Source organism: Plectropomus leopardus, chromosome 10 (genome assembly GCF_008729295.1).
Source record: "Plectropomus leopardus isolate mb chromosome 10, YSFRI_Pleo_2.0, whole genome shotgun sequence".
NCBI lineage: Eukaryota > Metazoa > Chordata > Actinopteri > Perciformes > Serranidae > Plectropomus > Plectropomus leopardus.
In genome coordinates, this window is record NC_056472.1 from 19,211,435 (window position 1) to 19,228,704 (window position 17,270).

At 38.3% G+C, this 17,270-nt stretch overlaps 1 protein-coding gene across 1 annotated transcript; it reads right to left on the reverse strand.

Annotated features, from left to right (window-relative positions):
• Nucleotides 1-335: 335 nt before the first annotated feature.
• Nucleotides 336-16,976, reverse strand: stk24a (serine/threonine kinase 24a (STE20 homolog, yeast)). The gene is made up of 11 exons (XM_042494556.1): nt 16,465-16,976; nt 12,083-12,313; nt 10,366-10,422; nt 10,115-10,223; nt 8,791-8,948; nt 5,816-6,001; nt 5,577-5,722; nt 5,357-5,489; nt 5,181-5,249; nt 4,436-4,572; nt 336-3,366 (listed from the first exon to the last, which is right to left on the reverse strand). The coding sequence occupies exons 1-11, from the start codon at nt 16,504-16,506 to the stop codon at nt 3,333-3,335; spliced, it is 1,302 nt and encodes a 433-aa protein (XP_042350490.1). The 5' UTR covers nt 16,507-16,976; the 3' UTR covers nt 336-3,332.
• Nucleotides 16,977-17,270: the final 294 nt, after the last annotated feature.

Below are 17,270 nucleotides of genomic sequence, written 5' to 3' on the forward strand. Positions count from 1 at the left end.
TGCCATACAACACACAAAGGGAGGGGGGGGGGGGGGGTATTCTTGTAGCCTTTTTAAGGGGACAGTTCACCCCCAAATCAATAATACATATTTTTCCACTTACCTGCAGTGCTATTTATCAATCTACATCATATTGGTGTGAGTTGCCGAGTGTTTAAGATAGAGATGTTTGTTGCTGAGTTCTTCAGATGTATTTTATTGGTGCTTTGAGCACCACCAGCCTGATGTTATCTAGTTCTATTATACTGGAGAGAAGGCAGACATCTCTATGGCTGATATCGCCAACATTTGGCCACACACACAAAAACAATCTAGATTGATAGATAGCATTACTGCTAAGAGGAAAAACATGCTATTTCAAATTTTGGGTGAACTGTCCCTTTAAGTACCATTAAAAAAAATTGCAAAGTGCAACACATAAAAAGGTAGAGTCCTAACAGACCATGTAAAAGGTGCAAATTGTATTGAATTTGTCTGTTTGGGATGGAGAGCATGGCACATTTCACATGAGAAGTTTGACTGGAGAGTAATTTTTCACCAAAGAGCAGAAAAAAAACAAAGGAAAACAGTAAAAATGGAAATCCTTGAGTCTTGTACCTTTTCTTGATGTAGTTATCCAGTTTCTACTTACTAATTTGGACAAAATATTGACTTTTACTCATTAAACTGTATATTCCAATGCAATTTGCAAGCAGAAAAGAAAAAAATAAAGTGTTTATAGAGAAATGGAAAGAAAATGGTCTGTTGAAATAATACAATTAAAAGGAGTTAAAGTAAAAAAAGTTTGACATTATGGGAAATACGCTTTTTCGCTTTCTTGCGGTGAGTGACATAAGAGGGTGAATGACGCTCTTCAGTCTTTCAGGAAATGTGAAGCTACAGAAAAGCAACAAATCAAATTTTTTGTTGCTAGGTAACCAGTAGAGACTCCAGGGAATTAGTGGTCTGAGCCAAGAAACGCTCTACACATAACCCCCTAAAAGATGCCGCATGGCTGTTTTACACTTCAGTTATTTGTACGAATTAAACACACAACATATAACGTGTTAGTTGATGAATTTTAGAGGTGCTGGTAGGCAGATTTTGTTACCTGTTTCATCCCACTTTTAAACACTGTGCTAAGCTAGCCGCTTAGTCAAATATTTTACGGAAAAATATAAGATAATACTGATCTTTAACAATTCACCTCTCGTCAACACGGGTTATCTACTCTTCAGCGAGAATTGGAGGTGACATTTTAACTGAGTTCTAATATCTGTCAACAGCAGTATCTTATAATGTTATCTCAACACCGTCAGCTGCTTCGTACCAACGTAATCATTCAGTGAATCTGGGATAAATCGGCAAAAAACTCCTGCAGTGTGAGCCCATCTCCCTCTCCAAGAAAGCAAATAATCATATTTCCCAAATGCTGAACTCATTTTAACTTGCCCTTTTTTCTGTGTACCGTATATTGCCCATGGCATTAATGATATATAATCTGACTCCATAAGAATGATGAAAATGCCTCTCATCTGAGAAGAAGAAAGATGAGTCCATTTGTCCATGCATGCATCACACTGGCAAGGAATGACAGAAATATCTTTGATCTTACATCTTTTAAAAGTATTGCTGCAAATGCATTTTAATGCCAGAGAGGGAAACAAAGAGAAATCACAACAAAAAGCATTGGATCTAACATTTTAAAGCTGATACTATTCATCCCATTCATTACAAATACTCTAAGGCTGGTTCAACTCTGTTCAGGACTCGACATTCCTCCCATCCTGCAGCAGTGTGCTACAACGCATACTGCGCAGGCCGAGCGATAGGCTTTATACTGTTAAACTGTCATGCACATTCCTTTTAAAACTACAGTCAGAAGTAGTAGCAGTGCGGCTGGTCTCTGAACACCTCCTGGCTTTATGTTAATATGTACATCTGAGAGCAGTGTTATCTACTGTGTGAGAAGTCATATGCATTTACTGTACAACTGGAAAACCTCTCACGAGTCCAAATGGAAAGATACAGCCAGGCAAATATTAGACTGCATGACCAACTCCAGAATCCAAGCTGCGAGACTTCAGGCGGACTTTTTTTTTGTCCCAGATAGCATACCTGTAAAACACTGTAAGTCTCGTGCTACTGTATTATGGCTACTTTGTTTATAGTCAAAAGGCATTTATACTTTAAGTGCAATTAAAGCTGTAGGTACGCTGAGGAGATAGATAGTACCACTGCAGCTCCTAGGAAGACTAACAGAGTCTGTTGAGTTAAAAACTAGATGATGGCACTGCCCTGTTAATGGAATGAATGGACAAAACCTCAGTTTATCTAACCAGCCAAAAACACACAGCAAAAAAAAGAAAGGATGAGGCAAAGTCCAACAAACCAACACAACTCGAGGCATTATGGAATCGGGGCTGGCAGCAGAGCATCCAGTGTTTTAAAACTGGCGGGGGCTTCATCGATCCAGCCTTTTGTTTTTTTTTACATTCTCCAACATTATTACAGCCACAGCATAGAGTGTGAAACCAAAAGAGAATTATATAATAAATCAATAGTAAAACATGATAGAGGGCAGCCATTTCCATTCACTGGATGAGTACTGAAAAAGTTTTACAACTCGAGAAATCAAAGACTGATATACAAAAGAACAAGTAGAAAGGCAAGGCAATCTCATGTATGGCCATTTTAGTCTCTCAAAATATTTACCTCACAACCATTATCTACAGTTTGCATTTGGCCATTTGTACACAGTGGTTCCATTACAAACGCTCCATTATTTTTTCATGAATCTGTAGAAATTAGCTTATTTACAAGTCTGTACAACCACCCGATAGAGCTCTCTCCGTCTCCCAGAGGACCCAATCCACTTAAAGCAGGATACCTGAGTTTTCAATAGAATGCTTCAACCCACTCGTCACTCTTCTTCACTGCACATTTCACAGGATATCTCGCACAGCCACACGCGCAAGCACACAATTCATTAAGCAAGGTACTTTCTGCAAAAGGATACTGAACCTTTGTGAAAAAGCCACAAACTCACCAAAACCAAAAATAGAAAAAAAACAAACAAAAAACAGTTGTGAAGGAGGTATTGAGAAGGGACATCTTACAGCAGGTGGCAGTCATGGTGGAAGCTGATCGGCTGGCCACTGACTGTCCTGAATAGGAGCCTCTGGTGGTGTGCTAGCGTATGAACAGACATTAAGTAGGCCAGGATTTGCTTCAGGCAAATGCGTGATGGAGACCTTCCTGGGAGACTTCATCCCGGCTGTGGAGGTCAGAGGAAAAGATCTGACTGCTGCCACCAGGGTGGAAAATTAGAGCAGAGCTGAATGTAGCTCCTCTCAGTGACTGGCGGCTGCTTGAGGCACAGAAAACCTGACAAACATCACAAAATAAGATGAATATTTAAGTGTCTGAACAGGCCTCAGGGTAAAACAAGACTTAAGGCCTTGAGACACTCAACAAAACACATGATAAAAGCTGTCGGATGGATGATAGGTTGCCACTTTATCTTTTTTATGTCCTGTATTACTTAATTCACTGTGAACCAAAATATTGAACCACTGAACTCATAGACTGTCAGATGCAGGGCTGAAAGTAATAAATTACATCTACTTGCATTCCTGTAACAAAGTCATTCTTTTTTTTGTGTATGTGTATTTTTAAAAAAATATTTATATCAGTAATTTCACTGCTATTTAAGTACTTTCTATCATACTTCGCTACATTGCAAGTTGCTTCGGTTACAAAGTAAAAACAAAAGCCATATGAATCAGTCATGATGAACTGAAAGGAGTTTGAAAGAGGAGAAAAGAGGTTAATCAGCAGCTGCAGCAGAGAAGAAGCTACAGGTGTGTCTGTGGCCGCAGTGGGGCAGAGCTCAATAGAGGTCACAGTCTGCACTCAGCTGACACCGCAAGAAATATTTCCTGTAGAGTGTCAGGGGGTGGGAAGGGTGCGAAACAGCCATCAGACCCAGGCTGTGACTGATATTTAGTGAACAATACGAATGCACGACAACACAATCGATTTAAGGGTCATGTCCTCACGAGTTATGGTTAGCATTTAATTTATCCCTCATTTAATGCTCTGCCCCATGAGCACACTGAGTGACTCAAATCAAACACACCTAAGCTGTGCGACCCATGTGCATGCTGGGTCTAACTCCCGCAGTAAACTGCTCACGGTGGGTACTCTCGTGGCGACTTAAGCTTTTATCGATAAACCTTTCACCTTCGGTGAGGTGTGTGAGGACTTTCTGTAAACAATAATCCCTGCTGTGACTGCATTCAGTCCAACATGTTGGAAAAGATGCTCTGAATGATCCATTAAATAGGCTCACGCACAAACATTACATTTAGAAATTAAATATGCAGTTTCATGGGACTTTTCCATGAACAAATGTATAAAAATAACGAGAAGTGATAACATGAACCCTGATTACCTCTGAAGCCTCTGCACAAGTTCAGCTACCAGGGAGTCACAGATCCCTGGGTGTGTCTCTTCTGCCAGGAAGATGGCCTCCCGCAGCTCGTCTGCAGCCTCCGGCTTGCCATTATTTGTCTCGCCCTTTTCTTTCAGCTGCAACAATTTTTTTAAATGACAATTAGAAGATAAAATTCCTAAATAATATATTTGTGTCCCTGTCAAAAGATTTCCATCTGTATGACAGGCTTTGATAATTTGATTGATTACACTTTTACAATGATTTTATTTTAAACTATGAACTTAGTGATGATCATTTTAACTAGGGGTCAACAGATGGCATTTTGCCGATTATCAGTGTTTGAATTTTATCTTAATTATTGCTAGTAAAATTAATTTGTTAAAAAGGGCACAGAAAGTACCAGCATGGGAGGAACTTTTACTTTGTAAAACCTCAGAGAGCTTTTTTATTTCATTTTTTAATTAAATTTTCACTTGACTTTATAAAACAAGTTGCTGGGAACTTGCTGTATATAATGTTGAAAGTCTTTGCTAAAGGTTTTTAAACACAGGTTCGTGTTGGAGTTTGTAATATTCCAAATATTAAATATTGACAGAAAGATTTTCAGTTTTACTGTAAATGCATGTCAGTTCTAAATATCAGCTATTGGTCTCATTAACTACTAATAATCGGTATCGGTCCTGAAAAACAAATACTGGTCGACCCCTAGTTTTAACGTAGGTTAAACTGTTAGTGCCATTACCTCAGTAAACAATGGAGAAAAGATTGTGGATAAGCTTTGTGACAAAGGCCTCTTTGGACTCTCCTGCACCTGGAAAAAAAAGGATCATTTAAATGTTAAAAAGGGAAATCTGAGAGACGTGAGGTGCTAAACTACTGATTTATTACTTTTCTCTCTACACTGGCGTCTGGTCTCACCTGTGTCCTTTCGAGCTCAGCAGGCTGTGCTGCCCCATTCTGGAAGTTTTTGAGGTCCTTCTCTCTGATGGTGTTGAAGATCCAGTCATCATTGGCAGAGTCATCTCCTCCAGACGCCTGGCCGTTTGGCTCCCTACGGTCAACATTTTAGGATCAGAACAAGTGTACCCCGAGTGTAAATTTGCCACTGAATTGGAAGGTGATAGTACAGACAACTTACTCGTCAGAATCATCAGAGCTGGATTCGTCCCGGGACTGCTCAGACTTCCACCTCTTGTATCTGTCAATCAGCTCCGTCAGATAGGACGTCTTTTTGGCGTGCCTTACAATATACTTGTGTTTTAACAGCTCTTTGGCAGTTGGCCTCTGATGAAAACACACAAAACACACGTAACAGTGAATATCAAAAGAATACTGCGCATTATTACATTAGTATTAACAGAAGACGTTTAAACTTACAAAGCTGGGCTCCTTATTTAAACAGGCTTCAACAAATTCTTTAAGTGGTTTACTGTAGTTTCCCTCCAGTGTTGGTGGATTGTTCTTTGGGATGAGGAATAGGACCTTCATAGGGTGAAGCTCAGAGTGCGGCGGCTCTCCTTTAGCCAACTCTATTGCTGTTATTCCTAATGACCAGATGTCTGCCTGTAAAACAAAGACATTCGGAGCAGGAGAAACAATCTTATTAAAGGTCCCAAATTGTTAAAAAGTCAGATTACCTTGTCTTTTTTTTTTTTTTTTACCTTAAATCAGGTATAGGTGCAACATAAATACAGTACCAAAACATTCAATCTGCAGTGATTTGTATCGCTTTGCATTTCCTGTTGAAATGTTTTGCAATGTGTGAATGACATCAGCTGACAGGAAGTAAACATGAACCCAAGCTATTATCAATGATGCAAATCTATAGATCTGACGCCCCAACACTTTGGGGTAGAAAACTGGCAACTGATCTGACTTGCAGAGATGTGTGAAATCTACAAACTTGTTTATTTCTGTTGTAAATGTTTCTGCTGTGCTTATTTTAAGTACTATGTTGTGTTGCTAGCATCTTTAATAAACCAGATCTACAGGCAAGAAAGCTAAGCAATACCTGTCTGCAGCAGAAAGCATTTTAGCTGCCAAAAACTAAACAAAAAATCCTTTTCACTTGAAGTGTATGCTATATTTGGAATATTTTCTTGACTTTATACTAACTGGTTGAGGCAGCGGTAAACCAACAACTCCCGTGTTCTACAAAGATGTTTTTGTAAATGGAGTCTGATGGCTTTGAGATAATAGCCACAATTCCCTGTTAGAGACGGCTGTCTGACAGCAAGATAAAGCATTTAAGATATTCTTAATATAGTGTGTACCTACACTGATGTTGATCTTTTTAGGCGGGGCTTTATTTATGTGGCTAAAAACTAAACAACTTATGTAAATAACATGGGGGTTTTCTACAAAGGAGAATTAGGGCCATGTTAAAGAAAAAAAATCTTGAATTTCAAAAATAAAGTCATAACATTATTTGGTTAAGCCATAAATTTACAAGAAAAAAGCCATATTATTATGATTACAGTCATATATTTGCGAGAAAAAAAGTCATAATATTACATCATTAAACTCAAATTCACCAGAAAAGAAGTTGCAAATTGAAGCTGGACAGTTGCTTGACATGGTATGGATAATTCCCACAGTCAGCCGATAAATAAATGGTTAATGCATGGGAGCCTCAAGTGTGAGGGCACTTGTTTAGGAGATTTTTAGACTTGGTTGATTTATTATTTTAAGTACCATTAAATCATTTCCCCCCCAGCTGCAATGATGATGCAGATACACTGAAAGCAAGAGTTGGGGAAGACCAAGAAACGAGTACCAGTCAGAGAAGAGAGGGGGAGGAGGGTGTTGAGGAGGCAGGTGCTATAACGGTGTTTCAGAGCGTGAATACAGGTTTATTTGTGAAGACAGTGTTAGAAAAAAAGGTGTTTTTTGAACATTAAAGCATGTAAACATTTTTAAGTAGAAACCCAAAATACAAGTCTGAACCTTCAAATGAGTATAATATGGGGCATTTAAAGCAGCAGTATCTCACACACTGCTCCACAAATACACACTGACACAACGCTACGTGAAATGACATTTAAACTGTTTGACAGAAGCAGCCTGGATGTATTTGAGGAAGCTCTGCAGACCGAAGACTGTGACATAGTGGTTGTGTCGACAGGCTGCACTGACTCATGTTGTGGTTATTCTAAAAATATGTATTCGGTAATTTCTAGTCTAGAACACCAGTCTTTAAAAAGTGCTTAAAAACTAGCACACATCAGTCAACAGAGCAATAAAAAGGACAAAATGGGAACGACTTCACACGCAACAATGTGTTCTTTAGACTATGTTCTCCGCTTTCATTTTAAATATTGACTCATTATATTGACGCTTACTGTTGACACAGTATGGTTAAGGTTCACCTGGGTTCGACAACACAAACACTCATGACATTTTAGTAAGCCTGTTATATCTGCCTTTACGGTCTCACTGTCCCCTCTCTCCTGCTTGCATTGGTGCTGCTGGACTCACAGCTGGCTCACAGGACAACAAGCCCCAATAAAAAAACTCCCACAACTCCAGATGCTCAGTCCAACCCAGCTGATGCGTTAAAACTAGAGTAAGCTTTTATGATCCAGCTGTCAAACTCATTGACTTTGCTGCTGTGTCTTGAAACTGTACATGTGCACTTAAAGAAGTGTGTCACCGATTCAAAGAGGGTCCTCACGTAAAACTAGGCTGTCGAAAGATGAAATTACTTTGGAAATTGGTGCTACATAACAAGAGAAAAGGGACTCAGAGGTACCATACCAGACCAATACACGCTCCTACTGGTGGGTCACGAAATGTGTGCTGGTCCGCGTGAAACATTGGTAGCCAGCCAGATCTTATTTTACAATAAAACTGTAAGCTAAAACACCTTTTTTGAAAACATTTGAAGCAAGAAATTTGCAACGCAGTAACAGAATCTTGGTTTATATTTCATAAATGCTGCTTAGCTTTACTGTTTGACTGCAGTTTTTGGCTTCTGTTTTCACTGTGCAGGAGGCATGTGGTGCCCACTTCCTGTTCAAAATCTCTCACCATCACAGCTAAACGGGGCACTAAACTATGTTTTTTTTTTTTAAAAAATGTTAAAAGAGAAATAGGCTGACATCATCTGGTGGAGTTTGTTAAGATTCATAGATTGCTGCAAACTGGCAATGTATTCCTATCAGTCTATTTTTTTTTTTTTTATACAACATGACTGACAGATGGCCTGATATACATTTTTATATTTGAAATTAATATTACCAATTTATTGATAAAAAGCATTTTCTCCCCAAAGACTGTACATTGCTTTGGGACTCTGGTTTTTAACACTGACCTCGACTGTGATAAAAGTAAAATATAGAGATAATTCAGACCTTTGAGTCGTAGGCTGACTGCTTAATGACTTCAGGCGCCATCCAGAAAGGAGTACCAACAAATGTGTTCCTCTTTATCTGAGTGTCTGTGAGCTGGCCTGCCACTCCGAAGTCTGCCAGCTTCACATCGCCTTGTTCTGACAGCAACACGTTGGCAGCTGAAAGCAAGAGGACAAAAATATGGGCTCCATCAAATATTGCTTTCGAAAACATTCAGTGCTTAAATTATTATTCAGTCTAAAAAGACGCGAACAATGCTGTCTCAACCACTTTCGTAATTTCATTGATGCAAGCTTCTGACAGTTACCTGTTTCCTAGTAATGAAGACCTCTGTTAGAAAAAGCTGATTATTTGGTCTTGTAAAGCATTAGTCAGGTTTCTAAAAGCTTTTAAAGTGTTTTGCATTTGCATGATAAAGACCCGTGACAGAGAACTCTGACCAGTGTGCCCACACACAGCTTTCTAAAGACAAGTACAGATAAAAATAGCTGAATACATCCTCTGTTTGCATTGCTCTCTCCACAACAACATGCCTGCTCTAGTACTATTACCGTCAACAGATAAAACATGCTCATCTATCATCCATTAACACTTTAACACAAAGATTGTTTATAATATTGTTCAGGAGACAGACATTACAGAATATAGACCTCAATAGGATTGACATTCGACTGTGAAATGTGACAGATTACATTGCTCTGACTTGTGTTTGGGTCTGATTACAGACAGCATTTGACTGCTGGTGAACAGTGATGCCGATAGCCTCACTTCAGCTTTTTAACAAGAACATGTTGTCAAGATTAAACCATTTACAAGACTGTTGTAAACCCTCTAACACCTGGATTGTCATTAGTTCTCTTGTGCTGCATTGAGATGCCTTTCGCAATCATTTCAACCTCTAAAACCTGAAAAAAATGATTTGATTTCTTTAAAATAAACCCCCCGGAAAAAAAAGCATAATGAGCAGCCTGGTAAGATATCAAACTGTTAAATAAAATTAGCAAAAAGTGACAAGGAAATGATTTAATAATAAGCTGAAAAATCCCCAGAAACTATATTTACAATTCCTATAATCATATATTTACAATTATGTTACAGAAAAAAAAGAAAATTTAATATTTTTTAGCACTTTCTTGAGGTCTTTTTTTTTGTTGTTTGTTTTGTTTTCTACTTTCCAGTAATTTTCTCATAATTTTTCTTACTCATTTCTTGCTAATTTTTGGCCAAGTTGCTCATCACACTCCCATGTTTTTGAAGAAATAAAGTCAATTTGTTCAGGTTTCAAAGAGTTAAAACATGGCTGTGGTATATGCACTTGTCTTACCTTTGATATCTCTGTGGATTTTCTTTTCAGAGTGTAGATACTCCAGCCCTTTCAGGATCTCTCTCAAAATTGTGGCAATCTGTGTTTCATCCAGGGCACCCGGTTCCAACTAGAAGAATAGATAAATTAGAGGACATAGTGCGATTAGACTTACTCTGAAAAATGGTACAGACTTAACACATCAGAGAATGACCACAATGGCTTGCACATCAAATTTTTTTAAGGTGAAATCTTCAAATACAAGATCTTACCAAATCCAAAGCTGATCCTCCACCCAAATATTCCATGATAATCCATAATTTTGTACCCTGGAAAATAAATCAGGAATTCAGTCATATAGTGTTCAAAGCTGTTGTAGTTATTGGCCCCTTGAAAGCTGGAACGACATCCCTTTTCTTGTGCTGCTTTCAGTTGTTTTTCTCGAGTATTTAAACCTTGGAATCCTGAGCATATTGGTGCAATTTCTTTCAAAACATGGAGAAAAACAGTGAGCACTTTGGTAATACATGTTTCACAAATCACAAAGAATAATAAACTTAGAAAATATATTTTTTGAAAAAATAGGCAAAAACTATATTTACAGTGATCATAATTACACATTCAAAATTATTGTTATTTTAAAGCATTTTTTCAAGGTAAGTTTTTTAACTTCCTTTTTTTAAAAAACTAATTTTCAGATTATTTTTTTGTACTTTTTACTAATGTCTTACTAATTCTTCGCTAATTTCTTCTTTCTCTGCAAACTGCCTTCTTCCCATGTTTTTAAAAGAAATCAAGCCAATCTGCTGAGGTTTCAAGGGATTAAAAACAGAGTAAAAGTTCACACTGACACGTTATTCCACTTAAACAACAACGGAACAAAAACAGTAATATTACTGTAATGTTTTTTCTTTCACAGTACCGTTGCCTCATGTCTCTCCCCCTGAATGTATCTCTTGTGATCATTTCCTTAGTTTCAACCTTCAGGCTACCTATTTAATTTTATTTCTTTAATTCTAACACACACTGTTAGAAAGGACCCATCTGATAAAACTTCTCTGGCACACACAGCAGCACGAGCAGTTTGTTTGAAAGAAAAAAAGGAGAAAAAAAAGAAACTGCCATTAGCAGGATCAATGGCTGCCACTGCTGCCACCCACTACTACTGACCAGAAAAACCTGAAATAAATCAACAGGGAAAAAAATCCCTGTACTGGTAACGCTTGATCTCTATTTAGGACAAAGTGCTCAAAATGTTGCCAAACTAGAATACTGTAGATCTTAACACTACCACTTTAATAATTTGTAGCACACATTCACACAGCACAAATACGATGCTTACATACTACACACAAACAAATCTCAATTCTGTCCTTCAGCAAGCTGTGCATCTTGAGCTAATGGACCACCACCACTCTCTTCACTGCTGTTAAGTACCATAAATGCTGTGAGAAGCACTCTAAGCACCATCACACGTAGCGTGACTGAAACAAGGATGTTAAAGAGCTGACTTTGAGCTTTAAGGTTGCTCCCACTCACATCAGGTGAATATCACAGAATCTGCACCCCTGTAGCTGTATACAAAAGGCTATAACACCTACACTGTTCACCTAATCTGCACATGAACATCCTGATATTAGAGCTGAAAGTCGGCACGCTGACCTTATTGTCACCGTTTTATTTCAAATCTAATCTGCCGTAGTACAGAGCAAAAAGAATAACACATATGTCAGTGTCCAAATACTTCCAGACTGTGCTTTTAAAAGCCCTCAAGCTACATACTACAGCAACGTCTGCTTATTTCATGTTGTTCAACAGCAATCTGTGCAATATTACACAGGCAATACTTGTTCCATTGCCCATATGCATTATTTATTGACCTACATTGCGTATACTTGCTAGCAGGAACACACTACTCACATATCCATTGTGTCGAGCATGAGTTATTAGAAAGCTGACGATGATATTCCTCCTGAGATTAACGCTTACCTTAAGATAGGATCCATAATACTTGGTGATGAAGGGACTGTCACACTGGCTGAGAACTGTGATTTCCTGTTGAATGTCTTCTATTTCATCCTCTGCTTCTTCCAGGTCAATAATTTTAATGGCCACAACTTTCTGAGTCCGACTGTCGATGCCTTTAAAAACTTCACCAAAAGACCCTTTTCCTATTTTGTCCAGCTTAGTAAAAAACTCCTCTGGATCAGCTCTGAAATTCTGTGTGACAGAGAGAAGGATGGGGAGATAAAACAGAGCGCTTTTTTAAAAAACACCGAATCAACAGACAAGTTTAACATAAAAACACAGGAGGTAAAATTACAGGTGTTCATGCAGTTGTTACACAGCTCAACATGAACCTGCAGCTCAACTTACAAACAAATTAGCTCCCTCCAGCAGTCTTAATAATATCTTGCTAACTGTCATGCACTGTTATTTTTAATCTGACATCTTTTAGATAAACCTTTATGTCTACAGAATGTCAGCAAATAGAGAAAAACAAGAAGAAAACAACAAGAAGTAGCAATTTTTTACATTTGAGAACCTGAAAATGTTTGTAATTTTTTCTTGAAAAATTACTAAAAAGATTAATCTTTTATCCCATCCTTTCTTTCATCAGCCCTGTTCAAGTTTTGTACCGCAATCTGATCTCGACCTCTGCACCTAGACCAATATTTTTATCTTCCAAGATGCATTTTTGTGGCTGTGAGTGACACTTAAATCACAAGACAAGGTAACACAGACGTAAATTTGGCTTCATGACCTCTACCACAAGGGCTAAACAGAAATTGAAGCACTACACCCAAACTTATTGACTAAACTAAATGGCTTAATTCCCTGTGGAGCTCCAGGGAGGGAATAATGGTCTTCGAGTTGGCCAGTTCAATTTCCTTTCATGCAGCAATCATTAGCCTAAACCATCTGAGTTTGCAGGGTCATAATTTCTATGAAAAACATAACACAAAAAATAATAAATATAAAATCTTGTATATTAAATCTTCATATTGCATATTATGAAAATAGTCTGAACAATTAAAGATCCCAACAAATCCTATTTTTTTTAGCAGCTTTAATAATAAAAAAAATAAAGTAATGAGCCAAATTCTTAATTTACCAGGTAACCCAGCCCTAAGACGATGATTTGTTGGCTCGCATAGTGTATTGCTGCACAATTACAGCCCCCCCCCCCCCCCCCCCCCCCCCCAGTTTCCTGTAAAAGTGCTAATGCATGGTGGTCAAACCTATATAGACGGGGAGACGAGCAGCTGCACTTTGAAAAATTGGCAAAGAGGTGTCTGCTGAATTTGATAGCAAAGGGCCTTTACAACAACGACAAAGAGACAGAGCGGTGCAGAATAAAGCAGAGTAGAAACAACACAACCAAAATACTATCATAACACTGGTGTGGTCAGTCATCCAGGTGAAAATTATAATGTCGAGGCTGACCTCTGAAAAAACAATGGGAAAAACAACAAGGGCGCTGCGACCACAGACTACACATGATGGGAATGTACTTGCCATATCCACAGTCAGCAGGTTTACTGCGACAGCTAAAGCTGCCCGAACCTCGCTCTAAAAGCATGTGTTTGATGCTCTCCCATCTGCACCACACAACTGTGTAGTCTAGTGTCATCCACGCACCACACCCTCAGGGTCGGAGGCTCACTGCCAGCCTTCCAACTGCTAACACTCCTCTGCATACTATCCTCTAGGCTCAGATCTGTTTTATACCCTCTAAACCTGTTTTTGTCTGTGCATATGTTAATGAAGCATTCATAATTTAAGAGTATTTATTGTGTGCAGTCAGTGGAATGATCATGCATGTGTTGGCTATGTCACCTCAGGAGGTTGTCATTCTTACATGGGCTGTAGCGTGACCTACTTTATATCAAGTCTTCAAACAGGACATGTACTGACTGCCAGCTAGTGGCTGGTCCAACTCAAAAATGATTAAAGCCTCTGGGAACCCAAATTACCAAAAATGTTTATAATATTAGCCTAAATCCAAATTGAAATACTGTCATTTTATTTTTTTCCACAGCTTCCTGAAGCTGTGCTGATTTGGGCATGGTTATACCCAATCCATATTCAAAGTAAGGAGTCAGCTGATACTAATTTATCATGCCACACTGAAGTATCTCAGTGCTGCCACAATTTATCATGGCATTCATAATTTTGATAACAAATGGGTGCTTTTCAGCTCATATCGTATGTGTTATGTTATGCTAACTGTATGCTAAAGTAATATGGACACAAAGCATTTTGTTAACTCACAATTCAGTGACAGAGTGAAATTTAACATTTTGAGAATCTTCTGTTTCTGAAAGCTCAGAGTCAGAGCGCTTGAACAGAGGTCTTTACCACGCCAACTCTGTTTTGCTTTATGGATGTCGTGGAGAGGAGAGACAGTTGACCGAGGTGGGCTCCAAGGAGGCGTCAGTCAAAACGTGACCTAACATGCCCACACAGTGTGGAGAAATACTATTATCCTAAAATTAGCTGTTTTGAACAGGTTTTCAAATAGTTGGGAAGATTTATTTTCACACAGGTTTTGTAGATACTTAATAAGATACCCACATAGTATGACACAGTATGTGTATTCTTACTATTTAAAACCATGCTTCCAGAGGCTTTACAGTTAAACAGGAGTCTATAAAAACTATTAAAGCTACTATGGTATTGGTAACTCTACTACTGTCAAAAATCTGAGATATCAAAACTAGAGCTGAAACAATCAATTAATATATTAGTTTGCCAACATAATATTAATGATGGACTATTTTCTTGTTATAGTAAACTGACTAAAGATTTTGATGGGCCAATGGGCAAAAAGAAAGCAATTTTACATAAGTGACACTATTATTAGTGAATTAAGTGATTAGTGGATCAATAATTGACAATTATTTTTAATAAATTAGTCACTTTATTCATTTATTGTGCAAAATATCTAAACCTTCACTGGTTCCAGCTTCTCAAATTTCAAGACCGTCTCCTTTTCATTGTTTATTTTAATTGTAAACTCAATATCTTTAGTGTTGGCCGCAAAAAAATGAACAACTTAAATGGGTTGGCTTAGGAGCTATTGATTTTGCAAGATTGTTCAATAATGAAGTCATTAGTTGCATGGTCTTTACCATTTTCTTAATTTAAATGCACCACACTAATATTGATTGACTGACAAAGTTATTGCTAGATTAATCAATAAAGAAAACAAAAGTCAAAACCAATGTATGATAAGTGGACTGCTTTGTTAAAGAATAAATGTCAAATAGGGTTTAAGATGTGACATATCAACTACCGTAAAAAGTAAAAATACAGGTAAAGTACTACATGTGAAGCATCAGATCAGTTACATGGAATTATTAGAACTGAAGTTATTAGTCCTGCACCCATGTGCACTGCAATCACTGTAGTCTGAAAAGGTATAAAACTTACCACCACTCCTGGAATAGGTAGCCCTCGCTCTTGACTGTACGCTTCTTTACTGTGGCCATGTCTGCCACCAAGCAGGAAATATCTGGTGTTGGGTAACTATTTGTTTGCTGATTTACTGTCTGTTTATGAGAACACATTAGTTCTGCCTGCATAGTTCCTACTTCTGGTGCATGTTTACAAACTGTACAATAGCTTTGCCATTGTGAGATGCATGAGGGAAAAAAGCAAAGTGATCTTGCTTTATTGACCAATATTGTGTTAATCATAAAGTATATTTAGAAAAACAAGCCAAGGGATGTTTATTGTTGTTCTGCAGGTCACAACTCGCCTCCAGGCTGGACTTTGGACATGACTGGATTAGACGATTTCTGTTATGACAATTGTCATTTCTCAACCTGAAATGCCAAACATTAGATGTTTCCGGCATTTAAAACGTGAGAACAGGGTGCTTTCGCTTGTCTTACCACACTATAATTTACATATCGTTAAGTTTTTAAATGTTGGTCAAAACTACAGCTGTGGACATGTGCTAAATAACAAGTTAGGTGCCAACTTTTCATTTAATTGTGATAGGCGTTTCTTTCTTCTGCAAACAATAAATGCTGTTTTTAAATTAGGATTAAGTTCAGTTAGAATACACTGTATGTATTTGATACGACAACCTGTAAGTCACTCAGTACATGTTAAATTTGACAACAAACAGACAAACGAGGCGTCAGTCCTCTTATCACATACTGTCAGACTGGACTCTGACAAAAAGGTGCATTTATCTTTGGAAAGCAAAGGCGATAAGGTCCCTGCAGATTAAGTTATTTACAGGCATCGAGTTTAACTTCCGAGCTGTGCATGGAAACGTGAAGTAAAATGTCGGGTGGCTCTGAACCAAAACTTGCCTCTGAAAGTTAATTAATATCATAACATTGTATTTTATTCACCTGAATCCCCGGCAGTCCACTTTGAATCGGGGAATGAGCCATGGCGTCAGATCAGCAAAGATGACGCCTCTCCTCGTCTTTTTCTGCTTCCCTTATCAGAGTTTCCTGACCGACCCCTAGTTTAAATGACCCGGTCCGAGCCACAAACTCCTTAACAAAAGTCAAAGTCTGAAAAGAAGAGGTCGCTTGTTATTAAAATATCCGCTCGGTTTGTCGGCTTGTACTTGGAGCCGCTGCCAGCTTCTCCTCACTCGCCTTCCGCAGTTAGCGAACGTTAGCTCCGCTAGCTACTTTAGCAGCTAGTTAGCAAACAGTTAGCTGAATAATTATGTCTCCGTAGACCGTTGAGGTCTCTCAGCAAGCGCTTGACAGCTCGCCAGTACTAAGATAGGAGTCCGGTTTTCACACAGTCGCACAGGGTGAATAAATGCACACTGTTATATAGTTGTACCGCTTGTTGTTTCTATTCTCTCATCACTTTTCTCTGTCGCCCAGCGCCATCTTGGTTAATGTCATTTTCATTTTCCGGAGGACCAATCAGAGAGAAGAAGAGCAGACCGCGTGTATGGCGTCATCCGTAAATCAAGGCGCGTCACAGCGGAAGAAGGACGTTCACAAAAGTGCCACCTTATGATCAGGGATGTAAATTATGATAAGACTTAATTTACTGGTTGTTTTCAAAGTTTTAACATTTCTCTTAACCTCAGAAAAAATGGTTATTTTTTTTAATGACTTTGCAATCAACACAATTATTATCCTCGGAAAATACATAAGAAAAACTATTTCGTATTCCATAAGGAGCTGTG

Excerpts from the sequence above, each read along its gene's own strand:
- stk24a (XM_042494556.1), bottom strand. The coding sequence starts at position 16,506 with ATGGCTCATTCCCCGATTCAAAGTGGACTGCCGGGGATTCAG. Across the intron at positions 10,224-10,365 it reads GAGGATCAGCTTTGGATTTG|TTGGAACCGGGTGCCCTGGA; the intron begins GTAAGATCTTGT and ends CTATTCTTCTAG. Across the intron at positions 5,490-5,576 it reads AGCTCTGATGATTCTGACGA|GGAGCCAAACGGCCAGGCGT; the intron begins GTAAGTTGTCTG and ends TGTTGACCGTAG.